Source organism: Hippocampus guttulatus, chromosome 14 (assembly GCF_054856545.1).
Source record: "Hippocampus guttulatus isolate MCC_2025c chromosome 14, RoL_Hgut_1.0, whole genome shotgun sequence".
NCBI classification, from domain to species: Eukaryota; Metazoa; Chordata; class Actinopteri; order Syngnathiformes; family Syngnathidae; genus Hippocampus; species Hippocampus guttulatus.
Window position 1 is genome coordinate 13,299,286 of NC_141274.1, and position 14,896 is coordinate 13,314,181.

The 14,896-nt window shown below is 45.7% G+C and overlaps 2 protein-coding genes across 2 annotated transcripts; both read left to right on the top strand.

Moving 5' to 3' along the window:
- The first annotated feature begins 673 nt into the window (after window positions 1-673).
- Window positions 674-8,257, top strand: aknad1 (AKNA domain containing 1). Its single transcript, XM_086128983.1, is given in 20 exon segments — window positions 674-970; window positions 1,572-2,506; window positions 2,867-2,941; window positions 3,023-3,116; window positions 3,458-3,591; window positions 3,676-3,735; window positions 3,798-3,931; window positions 4,004-4,166; window positions 4,891-5,033; window positions 5,432-5,584; window positions 5,662-5,767; window positions 5,848-5,939; window positions 6,490-6,680; window positions 6,745-6,838; window positions 6,920-7,096; window positions 7,165-7,271; window positions 7,502-7,616; window positions 7,679-7,826; window positions 7,901-8,005; window positions 8,007-8,257. Coding segments are annotated over 20 exon segments (3,480 nt in total). The 5' UTR covers window positions 674-747; the 3' UTR covers window positions 8,238-8,257.
- A 758-nt stretch (window positions 8,258-9,015) lies between these two features.
- fndc7a (fibronectin type III domain containing 7a) lies at window positions 9,016-14,265 on the top strand. The gene is made up of 12 exons (XM_086129454.1): window positions 9,016-9,066; window positions 9,824-9,893; window positions 10,009-10,269; window positions 10,778-11,035; window positions 11,583-11,837; window positions 11,975-12,229; window positions 12,455-12,712; window positions 13,071-13,328; window positions 13,413-13,667; window positions 13,738-14,004; window positions 14,133-14,162; window positions 14,234-14,265. Exons 1-12 carry the CDS (start codon window positions 9,016-9,018, stop codon window positions 14,263-14,265), a joined length of 2,250 nt encoding a protein of 749 aa, XP_085985580.1.
- The last annotated feature ends 631 nt before the right edge of the window (window positions 14,266-14,896 follow it).

Genomic DNA, 14,896 nt, shown 5'->3' on the forward strand with positions numbered 1-14,896 from the left:
GTCATTGAGTCATGCAGACCGCAAAATATAATTGAATCATGATGCATTCGTGATGAATCCGATTGTGATGAAAGCTTTTATTCTATTTTTATTTAACCATCTGAAGCTTGGAAAGTGAATTGAAAGAGAACTTCTGCTGGGTTTAACAGAAATAATTCACTCTGGCTAAAAAAAATGAAAAAGTACAGTGATGTATGTGTGTGTGTAGGATATGCCTGACAATGCGGTGACGGTGACATCAAGATTTTTGTCTTTGGAAAAATGACAAGAAAGTCCAGTTAAAATCCAGGCGTCATTTCAGCTGACGTTACTAGGCAACCAGACGCCTGGATAGCTGACAGTTCAGGACCAGATGGACACCACTCGCATGTGCAATATTAATGATGGCACAGAAACAAAACCTGTCCAAGAAAGTATATGCCAAGACAGGAACTGGGAGACGCTTTGGACTTATTTTCTTTCGGCAATACACCAAGAGGTGACGTCTTGTTTCAGGTAGGATTTATTTTATTTTTTATTCCTTGAGTAAGTACCCACTACTCATCAGATAAGCATTTGAATGTAGATGAATAGTAGACAAATGTGACAGACTGACTTTATGCTACATGCAAGAAGAGAACATACATTTTAGGATACTATCCAAGATTTTTTTGTGTGTATTATAGGTTTACTTGCTTCACTTAAATCTATTAGATTTGATAACTTGTCCCCCCGCCCCAAAAAAAAAAGAGAAAAGTCTGGTTGGTCATGGAAGTCACGTTGGTCATGGAGGGGGAACAAGAAGACTCCGATGAGGACGTTCAGGAAGAACGTAAAACAACTTTATTATGGGAAAAGTGCATCCGGCAGAGAATCGTGGTGGATCTCTGTGATGAGGACAGTCTGCACCTCAGTGATCTACAGGCTTCTTTGGCTTTGCATCCGTCACACGCAGAGTCTGCCATGTCTGAGGCCAGCATTCATTTCAGTGGTGAGTCTCATACACCACACAGTTTGACAACTGCAACAACTTTGACTGTGTCACAGTTGAAGACACGAAGCAATAAATGTAAAAATAAAATGCAGCCTCCAACATATATATACTTAAACTATAATTAAAAATGGCAAAACTAGGATGGTTGGCCATAAAAAGTAGATGTATCTCGCTTTACAGTACATTAAAAGGGTGCAATGGTTCACATTTTCAACATGTGCAAAACACACTCCATTGACAAAAGTATTGGGATATGTTGGTGCATCACTTTTCACATTCAATATTTTTCACAATAACAATAGAAGAAAACGGAGTTGGCAGTTGCAAAATTGCCATCTCGCAAGAAGGTTTGTGAAAACTGCTCAATGCAGTCTGTCCGAATGGTACTTGAAACAAAATAGAAAAGCGAATGTGTATTGTGACGTTTGGGACGCCCTGTTCATTATCTTTGCGTTCAACAAAACAGAATCAGATTTCACACTGAGTACAAAGAAATATGTGAGAAAATGAAGGCAAGCTCAGTATTTTTCACTATACAGGGATAAATAATTTGAAATATATTTTTGATTTAAGATAATACAAAATTGTTTCTTTCCAGATGACACTGCCTCAGACTCCATTCTTGTCAGCGAGGGGGTGTTACCAACTAAGAGCCGCATATTGCAGAATAAAGAGCTCCTAAACCGGCAACATGAGGACGCCGATCAAGATACGAGCGATGAGGATCAGGAGGATCTCCCTGACGACGGCGACCTTGGCAGTCCTTACTTCAAGGGCATGGACGGCTGTCAGAGTAACGTGACCTCTAACGGAAGACAATCGGCGACAAATGCCGGCTCTACACACAATGATTTGGTTTCGGTTGTTCCTCATGAGGAGAAAGAAGAAGAGGAGGTCAATGACAAACAGGATGAAGAGGTAGCCCCGCCGTGCACTCGACCTCTCGTTGACATTAGCCAGGTGTTGCTGCGGCATTTCTCTCAGGGGGAGTTGCTGCAGACTGGAAGGCTAATTGAAGCCGAGACGCTTCCGGAGGTCTCCATGCTGGAGAGTATAGACGACCTTATCTGTAGCGTGTCGACACACAGCAACAGAAGTGGCAGATATTTGGACAGTGATGGAAACAGTGGATCAAAAAGTGAATGTCTGGAGGGGAACAACACAGCGTCCAGTCGAGATGAAAATGTCGCAACACCAGCAAAGGGCGAAGATTGTGAGGTTCAGATCAGGAAAGTGTCACATTTGCGTAGCAGGTCCTACGGCGAGTTGAAGTACGGTCAGGGTCAAGTCCATTTCCCTCTCCCTGACTTCTCCAAGGTTTCCCCGAAAGTCAAAATTCCAAAAGGTCCCAGCGGTCTAGCTCGACTTGTTCCTCAGGTCCCCAGTCCCATAATCCGAGTCCAGTCCTCCCCGGGAATGTTAGAGGTGATCAGCAGGGTGCTGGAGGATTCAGGCCTTCAGTCGTCACAGAAGCCTCAAGTCCTCAAAGACACGCAGGACCCAACCGGTCCTGTCCTGGTGCTTCCCTTACAGGTACCGTAAACCCGTTTTTCGTCTGTTTCATTTAATCGAAATTGAATTTGTGGGGCCCTCTATTTCTGCAATTATTGAAATTGAATCTTTTTAATAACTAAGTCTTCAAAACAATGTAATTTGGGGGAGGGAGGTTAAATCTTGTGCCATGAGCGGCTTCATAGACCAAGGTAGTCTTTTGGTACCCTCTTGTGGCATCTCTAGGTAGTTACAATCTCTTTTTAGGTGAGGGGTCAATTGCTTCAAGATTTACTCAATGTACAGTGCACCGTTCTTCGTCAATACTCGTTGTTAGATCACTTATTTGTACGACCAGTTCTGGTAAGAATGTATTATTATGATCAATCTTATTCTCTTTAGGCTGAATATGATAAGCTGCTGGCTAAATATGCCACGGCTGAGAACGTCATAGATAAAATGAAGGTGGGAACCAATGTAAGTAGATTTTAGATCTGATCCAATAATAAATGATAGTTAAGAAAGAATTGAGCTTTTGCACATAATGTTTGTGTCCAGTCTACTGCTGACATTTATATTGAGGACGTCCCAGGAAACTCCAGTGAGGCCGAGCATGATGTTGGACCTGAAGCTGCTCACATTCCATCACTGTGTATGTGGCTGCATACGACATGCGATATGATGACAGGACAGCGCTTTGCTTCGCCGGCTGTGAACAAACCAAAGGATACACGGCTTGTTTCCAAGGAAGCAAATGGGGTCAAGTGACGCGATTCTGGTTACACGGCCGTCTTTTAGTCTTTAGCCTGCTTAAGTTGCATGAAAGTCACTGACTGTAAACGCAAGCTTGGGTAATATAAATAGGATGAGCATTACAATAACAAACTTTGAGCCATTTCTCCTTATTCTGCAAAACATGTTTGACCTTCCATCAATTCCTTTTTTCTATACTTATGATCTTCTGACGTTACGTTTCTCTAAAACCTATTTTAGACAACCTTGTTGAAAAAGTAAAAACAGGCCGCCAGGATGAGATGACGCCCAATGCATCCGATCAAGATGGCACGAGTGAAGCTGACAAAATGGCCGCTGAGCTGAGAGCGCTCATTTGCCAGTTCATGCAAACGGTCGGTTCCCCAAAAGTTTAATCCACGCGACTCATCTCACAAAACAACACCCAAAAAAACATTGACAAAACATCTCCTGCCCAGGTGGATGAGTTCAAACGGAATGTGAGCGACACGTCGGTTAGCACAGAAGAGCGGCAAACAGTGAGTGGCGACTGGAATACGGAGGTGAGCTGTGTGTGACTTTAACTGCCGTTTGCTGGTAGATGTTGAGGAGCTTGCTGGAAGCGCAGGACCAACTGGAAAGAAAATACATGAGCAAGAAAGAGGAGCACCGAACTCTGGAAATGCAGAATTATTTAGGCCTGCGCAGAAACATCGGAACGTTTGACGCGAACAGGTGTGCCCTCAATGGATTGAGCAACATTTGTGCACGTTGTAGTCACGCGCTTGTCTGTTAACATGCGCGCAGACTGGTGGAAGGGGATATTTTTCGGGTGGGTATGCACCTGGAGGATATTAAGGAGATGATTGACAAAAATATGCACAAGCACGTCGTCCCGCCTCTCTTGTCGTCAACTCCCACAACAAAGCTCCGATCAGCGAAGGTCTCGCTTCCACCATCACTGCATGAGGTAACACACTTTAAGTTGACTTGAGTTGGATTTTTTATACTAAAAGACGATTATGACTTCTACGATGGAGTTTCAAAGCATGTCCGAATGTTTTGTTTTGTTTCTAGAGGGGAATGCAGCAGTATTTGTTTCGGCGGGGCTCACACAGTAATTGCTATGATGTTGAAGGAAAAAAAAAAGTTGCTATTTTCAAACTTAAAAATCACCGAAAAAGTTTCCTGGCATGTCTGGTTAAAAAAAAAAAAGTAACAAATTTTTTGACCAGTGTAATTTGAGATGCAAGCGTTTTGAGATACCAGCATAGTCAAGAAATACATTTAAGCTATTCTCATCGACTCTGTGCTCCATTCATCAATGTGTGCATCATTCACTTGCTCGAAGTCTAAGCAAATGCATGCTAAGATTTAATATTTTTCAGTAATCATATTTTTTTTGCTATTTATTCAAATAAATGCATGCATTCTTTATGATTTAGAATTCATCTGAAGGTCAATTTGAAGTACAGTACAATATTTCTATATAGTTTAAGAGAAAAATAAACATTTTGCAGTGCTTTGTTGACCGGCCCAGTATTTTTTTTTCGAGCAGCTGTTTTATTGCTGACACCCACTTCATTGGTTGTCGTGCCCTCATCCAGTTTCATTTGTATTTTAATTCACATTTGAGTGTGTAGCCCGTGTGAGGGAGAAACATGAAAACTCTGCGACCGTGTCTCATGTTTCAGGGGTCGAGTGTAAATTTGACCACTGAGTGTTTTAGAACGGAGACAAAGACTGAAGCACAAAAGGAGGATGGGACTGGTAAAAATGATCGATTAGAGGAAAGGAGTGAGCCCCTCAGCAATGACTCGTTGCAAGTCAACAATCGGTGAGGATGTTGTTTTCTCTTACAAATGATGGCTTGATTTTCATATTTATAGATCCGTATTTTTTAATAGTCACAATGACGAAAAGACGGAACAATATACTGTTGGCAGCCCTTTCATTCTTCTGCTCCTCAACTCCTTCAATACACGATTGATCATTGATCACTCAAGCATCAGAATTCCTACCGATCAGTTGAAGATCTGATTCATTATTATGCCCTCGCCTAGGCAGAAAATACATAACAAACTGGGATAAAGAACATATTGTACCACACTACAGCTTATTATCCACAGCCACTATTCATTGTCTTCTTCCTGCCGGCAGATTGTGTTTCGGCTTGCCGTGTCGGTGTTTGGTTTCCATTGCTCCCAGTTTAAGAGCGTTTGGGATTGCGTGCAGGCTTTCTGTTTGCCCGCAGGTGTCTGCGGAGGGACCTCTGGATGCTGATGATGAGCAGCTCCGCGGCGAAGAGAGAGAATCTGCCTCGCTGGAGGGAAGAGCTCGTAGCAGTGACCCTTGGAGTGCAATTATTGGGAAATGGAAATCGGGAAGGTCAGTGTTGTTATTACGGGCGCGTTACCGCTAAATGAGTTGGTATCATTAAAAGATGCCAAATCTTCCCGCTGCAGCGGCACGCAAGATGGCGCTGTAAACCGGGAATGTGACGTTGGTGAGGGGGCCGGTCTGGCTGTGCAGGTCTCCTCTTCCTCTGACGCACGCTCGTCATTAGCGCAGGTCAACTTGAATGCCCTTTTGCTTGGTTTGCATGTTGAAGTAGACGTGAGGAACTTGGCCGTTTTTGTCTGTGGGCGCAGGGGGCTGTGTGCAGAGAGACAGACAGTGGATTTGGGAGCTCCGACTTGAATCATTCCGGTGGAATACCGCAGTTTAATCCTTCCACGGAAAGGTACAAGACATGATCAGAAACACCCGTATTTGTTTACAACCTATATTCGAATCCGCCGATGTGATTTGAACTACAGTGGATTCGTAAATCGAGTTTGACTAGCAAATCACATCTGCAGTGACACACGCACCCATTCATCCAGTTAATCTAATCGGCATGATGTATTTTATTGAATTTGCTAAGTGAAGAAATGCTCAGCGAGGGAGAGAGAGAAAAGGAGACAGGAGAACAGAAGCGTTCCCTTCCATGGAGCATTATGAGGAATGTCGGGTCACTCGCCATCAGATGAACTTGGGGCTGTTTGAAAACTGCACTTGTGCACAGCTGTGGTTGCTTTCGTCTCACATGCTTTTAAAGTAAAGTTTAGCTGAGCTGTTTATATTTTTGGCATAACATGAAATAAATATTGACTCTAAACTACCCCGGTTGATGTATGTGGCGCAAATAATCGTGACATTATAGTCGACTAAAGGTCCAGGTACAAATGTACACTTTGTTTACATCACATTCCAATGCTTCCAATATGATTTTCTGCATAACCCTTCCCCAGAGTGCCCAGTGATGGACTTGGTACGCCGGACGGTGAAGGCTCCTCCTTTCATCCGCTGACGACTGTTCATCCGAAGGACGTAAGCGGCCAACGACACAAGTCGCCGGTCCAAGCACAGCCTGAAGGTTCAGCAGCCACAGTAGAACAATGGCTGCAGAATATCCTTAAAAAGCCGTCGCTCGAGCTGCAGGGTGAGTTAATCCTCTCATCATTGCAGTGACCGTTCCAGTCAATCTTCATCCATACCCTGAACAGGTCCTGATGCAAACAATCGCGACGCCTCTGAAACTAACCTGAGCCCTTTGATGGATGTAGAGCAGAGACAACGCCACCTTTGCACCTGTAATAGGTCAATACCCACAAATGACTCTTCGTTTTTGACTAGATTACCGAGTGAACACATCAGCGGTTTGTTTTTTTCTCCGTCCAGTGAGGCTATCCTGGCCTTGCAGGTCGAGGTTTCCAGACTGAAGAAAGACCTAGAAAAAGGTCTGGTCCGGTTGCCTCACCTGGCGAGGAAGATGGACTACCTGGCCTCCAAATACAGGCAAGATCGTCAAGAACGTAGATCCAAAACCAAAAGCAGAGCCTACCGCAAAACAACCAGGTGGGCGGAAATGATGCACGAGGATGAATTCAAACGCAGCAAACTAATGTCATCATTTGAAACTTTAGCTTGTGGAAGTCAACAAGCAGCAGACAAAGTCTGAGGGATTTCAGCTGCAGTCAGTTAGCGCCGGACGACTGGATTTCAACAGATGTGGACCCCGGCAGGAGCAAAGGTTCGCCACAATTTGAGTGTCTTAAAGGGACGTGACAGTAATCCCCGGGCTATTCCGGGACTGAGACACGTTGCGAATTATATAATACGATGCAGCCGGAAAGTTTTCACAGTGCTTCACATTTTCCACATTCTGTTATGGTTCGGCCTCATTCCAAATGGGAATAAGTTCATTTTCCCCTCAAACGTCATCATACAACATCCAATAATTGTTTATCTTATTCCCACCAGAGGCCATCATGGATAACCTTTACTGCAAAGACAGACGGCTTCTTCTCGCACTTCAGCCTACCCAAAGGCCACTGCTCCAACTCAGCTATGGCTCCTCGTGCAGTCTACCCGCCAGGTAAAAACACAAACGCAACATCACCACTTCCCAAGCAAATTCAACTTTCTTGTCATATTCAGTTACAAAGTAAAGGAACCGCCAACCCACGCGACCAATTACCGGAAGCGTTCCACCCAGTCGGACACAGCTCTGCTCCCCAGCGAAGTGTACTTTCAGCCCACTCTGCGCCACGTCTTCCAAACGCCCCGAAGCAGGACGGGAAGCAAGGTGGTCTTTCTTGCCCAAATACTACCCATGACTGACAAACACCCGATGTTTATGTTCTCCTTTTGTTTTTCAAGGAGGAGGAAATGAACAGGACTCTGGACCAAGCCATTGAGGCCGCTCGCAGCATGAAGAAGACCACGGACCGCATGATGGCAGACCTGGCCAAAGCTCAACTCCTCCCCAAAGGGGAATGTGCAGCATTCGGCGGCGAGGGTGCAAGAAACATTGCGTGGCTTCACACAAAAAGAGCGTAGGATCACAACAGACCGTTTCTTGACCCTGTACGCCATATGGACGAAAGCATTTGGCCTGACGCTTCGGAGCTCTATGGCGTGCCCAGGAACGGGAAAAACAAATACAAACAGGCAAAATTGTTCCATACTATTTCTTTATGACGCTCAGAAAATGTAGCATTTTATGCTTTCAAATAAAGGCAGAGTCACTCATGAGATGGATTCAAAATTGTCTACATTTTTAATCCGTCAATTTGTGTGACTTTTATAGACCGCTTCCCATCGGGTTGTCATTTGATGCTTCCGTTCCGCCCACAGGGCGAAAGACATAAACGATGAATGAAATAAAAAAAAAAAAAGGGTCAGAATAACATGACAGAAAAATCCCCTCGTGTCAAATGAGTAGCATGTTTAGTTCTTCTAATGACACCGCCGCCTATTTAGACATGTCCAATTGGCCGTCCCGCGGGTTTATGAGCAGCAAATGTGTATTCTTGCTGGGTTTCTGGTTGGGTTGCTTTGTGGATCCAATATATTCACTGCCAACGCCTGTTGGTGCTGGAACGGGTGCAGTGTTAGTAGTTCAAATTCTATGACTATGCCAAGAGGCTATCGGGAAAGGGGATGTGTCCGAGATACTCCACTGAGCTGTAATTTATTGTAACTGGAGTAGTGTAACTGTAATTAACTTTTTTTTTTTTAAATATATATACATTCCAATCTACGAAAGAAGAGCTTCGTTCACTCACCTGGATAGGCCACCCAAGCACCCCCAGAGGGGAGGAGTTTCAGCCCCCTGGGCTCTTTGGTATTTGCAGAAACAATATTGCACCTGTCAGCTCATCTGAGGGAGTAAAAGCGACAAGAGAGAAAAGGGATCTACGTTTCCCTCAAGTTCTGTAGAAAAAAAAAAAATCATTCATCTTGCCTCCAGGCCGTGAAGCAAGTGTGCAGCTATGGCAACAACATGGCTGATGATGCTGGAACTCTTGGTGACTATCGCGCAGGTAAGTCATGATTGCTTTGCACAGATTGACTCATCAAAAGCCTGAAGCCAAAAGCTATGGGAACACGTTAGTAACAAGAACAACAAAAATAAACTGTGGTTTGATAGCATTTAAAGCCAAGCCAATGCGAGCTAGCTCTTAACGTGCCATATTATGAGATTTTGGTTTCTCAGTGCGAGCGCTACGCAAGTTAATAAAAGGGGGAAACCTTCATGTGCATTGTACTGTCTAAGTAATCGTACAAAAATCCTTTTTATGGTTGTACTCGCATTTCAGAGTCTGTACTTTTGTACTTTTATTAAGTACAGGCGTTGTCTTTTTGTACATGAGTATCTGTACAGAAGTAAAGAGTGCTTTTTGCACCCCTGATTAATAACACAAACAACGAGGCCACTTTAATCGTCCCCCCCCCCCCCTTCATCCTTGATATTACATTTCAGGTGCAGTTCGCCAGTGTGACATCCATATTGCATCGCGATATGACTGTGAGCACAGAGGCTCTTTTGATTTTTACAGCTTTCATCAAGTGCGGGTGGCATGCACACCCAGGCCTCAATGGACAAATTCATTCAGACCTGAAAGAAATACCTGCGCTGAAATCCGTGTTGAGTGAAAGCAATGTGCAGCCTGCTGCTTTTATTCTCTCATGATAAAATAGCCTTTGCCCCCTGACCATGGAATGATGTCCTTGAAATGCATTAATACTGTACTTTATCAACAGTTGGATTTATTAATCCCAATGTGCTGTTCTTTTCAGATGTGCACAGCCGAAAATGGTAAAGACGCTCTGAATGTCTCGAGTAGTGCGAGGACTGAGAAAAGAACAGGTCAGTGAACGCAGGGTGGGATGGACGAGTGAAAATTGTCCTTTTGGATGAATCTCATGATCAGGAATTTGGGACTACCTGACGGACATACATTCTCCCTCCGTATATATATTAGCCCCCGACGTGCCCCGCATTGTGCAGGCCTACTCCAAGCACAGCGACAGCATCACTGTGGCGTTCACGGAGGTTGCCGGGGCGACCGGCTACGCCCTGAGGGCAATGTTTCCGAGCGGTGACTTCTTCTCAGAAACTACGGTGAACAGCTCCCCAGCCACCGTCGTTGGACTGCAGCCCTATACAAACTACAAGCTGAGCATCATGTCAATCAACTCGGGAGGGCGGAGCCAAGCTTCACACGCCATCAACGCCTCGACGGGTAAGTAGTAAGACATTTGTCAAGGTGTCGATGGTGAACATGAATGAATCTTGAATTGAACGATACAATACTGTACATCTTTTTTGAGAGAGCGCTTTCACAACAGCTACAGCCGTAACAAAGCGCTTTGCAGGACAGTTTACGTAACATGTATGAGCGATGACCATTTCCAACCAATTGGACTTGGCCAGATTTGTACTTTGGAAGCAATTCACTCAAGATGACTGCCACAGTTAATATTGTTCCCGTAGAACGATATCTCGTCTCACTCCGCTGGCCATAACCGTGTGTCGTTTCACTTCTCATTGTCCTTGTCCTGGTGGAAACCGTATCCATCCAAGGCGATGCAGCGTTTTCATCAAATGTAAAGAGAAACCATGAGAACAAGGCGCTGTCCCCTCCCCGGGGGAGAAGGCAGTGACATCTAATCGCGGGGACGCTCGCTGTTTTACATCTCTTACAAAACAACATACTACATTTGACGCATTTTCGTATATTTTGTCTTCAGTGGTGATGGCGCCTGAGTTGAACACATCCTCCCCTGATGATGGGACAATCCTGGTCTCGTGGTCCCCCGTTGACGACGCCGTCCTCTACGTGCTTTGCATCATCCAGCAGGGCTCCAGCACACGCCTCAAGGTCAACACCACTGACCACACAATGACCTTTGGTGACCTTGAGGCCGGGACAACTTACTGCATCAAAGGCGAAGCCTGGGACTCGGAAGGTCGTGCTGGTGACGACCTCACTGTGTGCCAGATCACACGTGAGCGATAGAATTTTTAAAATTTGACATCCATTCTGTCGTTGATCTAAAATGTGAACACCAGAGGCTCCGTTTTCATCAAATCTGCCGTAACTTCATGGTGGATGTCATTTATTTCATTCGTAAGTATGGCAACAACATACATCAAACCCTCGAAACTCTCCACGTACCCACTTCACAGCAGACAACTTTACATAATTCGCCTCTCCTGCACTGAATTTAAAGGGAATGAGAGGAGAGGCTTCGATTGGCTGTGTTTACTCCCACAACGCTGCAAGCGCCCATTTCCAACTGCGCCCATCTATGAAAATACCAAAAGACGGAAAACTCCACCCATGCCTTGAGTGTACTTTGCACTAGACTTGTGCAATATTTTAATAAAGTGACAATGCAACAAGCCTCTCACTGGTATCAAAAGGAGGATTCTCCAGTGTCGGCGCTCTGCCGCAGGTGCATTGTTTACAGAAATAAAGCCCAAAGTGAAAAAAAATGACTCATTTTAGCAATGAAAGTTTGTTCATTAATGGTCTCTGGATTTCATTTAAAGGTCCACCAAGTCCAGATTTGGTTCACGTCCGGGTGACCCTGGGTGGGGCCCTTGGAATTACCGTGTACTGGATGTCAGTGAAAGGAGCTGAGGACTACCTGGCTTTGAACACTAACGGTCAAAAGTGTACAAACGCAGCCAGTAAGCACTGTTACATCAGCCCGGTGGGATGTGGTCAAAATCACTCTGTCTCCGTCACCGCTTTCAACTCAGCCGGACCCAGTTTGCCCTCACCTCCTGCAAACTACATTACATGTGGGTCCAACTCGGCCATGCATACTGTATATTTGACACTGTTTATAAAAAACAAAAGTACATACAAAACAGGATTCTAACCTGCCTTTAAAATGACAGTACTCCCATTCCTTCATCACTTTGCTTCTATGTGTTAGACCCATGTCCCCCAAACAACATCTGGGTGGAGGAAGCCCAAGCTGACAACTGCTCAGTCCTCTGGGATGAGGTCCCAGTTGTGGAGTTCTACATGGCTTTCATAAAGAGGGATGACGGTACCGAGATGTCTTGCAACACCACCGGAACCAGCTGCCACTTCCTGTGCGGGTGTGGTTATACGTACCTCACCAGCGTCTTCCCCTACAACCAGGCCGGCTCCAGTCCTTTTGCACATGTGCAGAACTACACCACCAGTAGGATCACGCATGTTTACTAATAGATCAGTCAGAAGTGCATGATCCATTTACAATCGCTTCATTATCTAAGTCAGAGGCGGGCTACGCTTTTGGTATGTGGGCGCTCAATGTGAAAATATCCAGAAAGTTGCCAAAAAAAAAAAAAAACTTTAATTTTGCCCATCATGAAAAATAGTCACAATTTTTCTTGCCTTGTCCACCCCCCCCACCCCGCCCTGCCAGTTCCATGCTGCCCAGAGCATGTTGCTTTGAAGTCTGTTTCCACGGAGACCCTGGAGATCACGTGGTCAGCGGTCAAAGGGTCAGAGCTTTACCAGACGACGGCAAAGCAGGTTGACCAGGTCATCCTCTGTAATGACACGGCGCCGGTGTGCGCGCTGTCGGATTTGAGGTGCAACGCCGTTTATTCTGTGGTGGTCAGTCCATGTAGCGAGCTACGAGGGTGCAATGGCACTTGCCCGCCACACACGCACGAGACAGGTAATGATGACACAATGCCAACCGGCGATTCACCGTTGTCTTATTGCGGCAATGCTGAGAGACAACTCAGGTTCTGCCAACACATTTCTGGGGTTCTGAAAAACAATTACACCGGTGCCACAAATCAGTCCATCTAAAATCATCTTTCCCCGTGGAAATGCAATGAATCTGCTCTTTCTCTAGTTCATTGAGCTCATCTGTAACTTCAAAACCTCGTATGTCGGCAGATAGCATCGTAAACTAAGGACGTCCTGTCGTTCTTCATTTCTTTCTTCCATTCTTTTCTTTATTGTGGAATCGAACGGTCTAACAGCGAGTCACTTTTATTGCGAAGCTCAACAATCCTGTCTGTCTGCAGCTCCGTGTTCGCCAGAGATTCTGAATATGACGCAGATCAACCAGTCCTCATACAGAGTCCTGTTCACTACCCCAAACGCCCAAAATACAGACTACACCATCACCGCCACCGGGCGGTACGATACTCACACTTGCTCTGGAAGAAACGCGTCCTGTGAGCTAACGCAGTTGCCCTGCGGTTCAACGTACGAGGTCACAGCCGTGGCTACCGCAAGCGCGCGCCGGAGTCTACCCGGATACAGTAGCATTTTAGAAACGGGTACTTCAGAATGATTGGTCACCCAAGACGAGAAGAAGACCTCCACGCGCTTTCATTTGAATCGCCGCATTGTATCTCTCCGAGGTCCCTGCTGTCCTGCATCCATGAATGTCACCCAGGTCACGCAGTCGATGACAAACGTGAGCTGGTCGGCTGGCCGCGGAGCTCGCTCCTACGTCGCCACGCTGACTTCGTCACACGGGCATGCCAAGTGTCACACGGCGGATATCCGATGCTTGATGGGATGTATCGGCTGCGGGACGAACTACAGCGTCAACTTGGAAGCCATCAGCGGCACCGGACGCACGTCCGAGTGCGAATATCGCGGCTTCGCGTCAAGTTGAGGACACCGACGTAGCGCATAATCTCACACCTCAATGGCACAATCCTGATTTGAAGTCTTTCCTAGGTGCCTGTTGCCCGACCAACGTCAAACTGTATCGCTGGGCGAACAACTCCCTCAGGGTCTACTGGCGCTCCTCGTGGACACCGCAGATGCGGGAGCACACGGTGGAGCTGTACGGAACAGCCGCCAACTACACGTGCATCGCGGCTGCCAACAGCAACCACTGCGACATCCAGGAGGAAAGCTGCGGGGACGTCTACACGGTGGTGGCGGCGCCGATCGGACCCAGCGGAGTCAAAGTTAAGTTCTGTCAGCAGAGGACATACTCAGGTCAGTTCACATTCACACCAATTTAGAATCTACAATAAATACAGAAAACAAATTACAATAATACGACACAAAAATTCATTAAATGTCCTTTCTTTGTCATGTATTTTCCTTTTGTGTTATTCTTACAGTTCCTTGCCCGGGATTTAACGGCGGCATTAGTAAGTAAGCGAGCTTTCTCCAAATTTTACTTGACAGGCTTTCGAATAAATAACATGTCATCTCTCTCCAGTGATCTCTCGGGGAAGAAGAAGCCTCAAGTAAAGGTCGGTAAGTTTCATGTGGATCATCTTGGATGACTTATCCAAGCCCGAGACAAAGCTGAGATTGTCGCATGCGTGAAAGCAATTGATAAAAGCGGGACGAGGCCATTGTTTTGCTCGGCAACTTGACGCGCTAACTTGTAACCGCATCGCCGGCTTCCATAAAACCAAAATGACTGTGCCCCATAGAAGTTTGGTAACAATGTAAGAGGAAAACAAAGCTAGAAAGAATAATAATGTTCGCGACATAGATGACTTCTTCCTCCGTTACCTGTGGGACTCCCAAACAGAAACTTGGCAATGAGATCGTAAACGTGACTCGGGTAAAAGCAGATGCGAAGGTGCTGGAGGAGCGCCACACGTGTGTTTGGGATGGAAAATGATAAGCCGCTTAATGTGTAGGCAAATCCACGTACAATATGATGGTAATCGAGAAATGACGAGCCGTGAGGAGACATTAACAACAATTTTTTATGTTTGCAACCCTCAGGGAGTCTCCGAACAACACCACAGCACGGAGGAGGACTGTAATTACAGCCTGTTTGCACGTCCGCTATACATGGATGAAATACGACACAGTATACTCCTGTTTAGGAATGTTGTAGCCCATCACTGCTGTTTGCATGAAGATA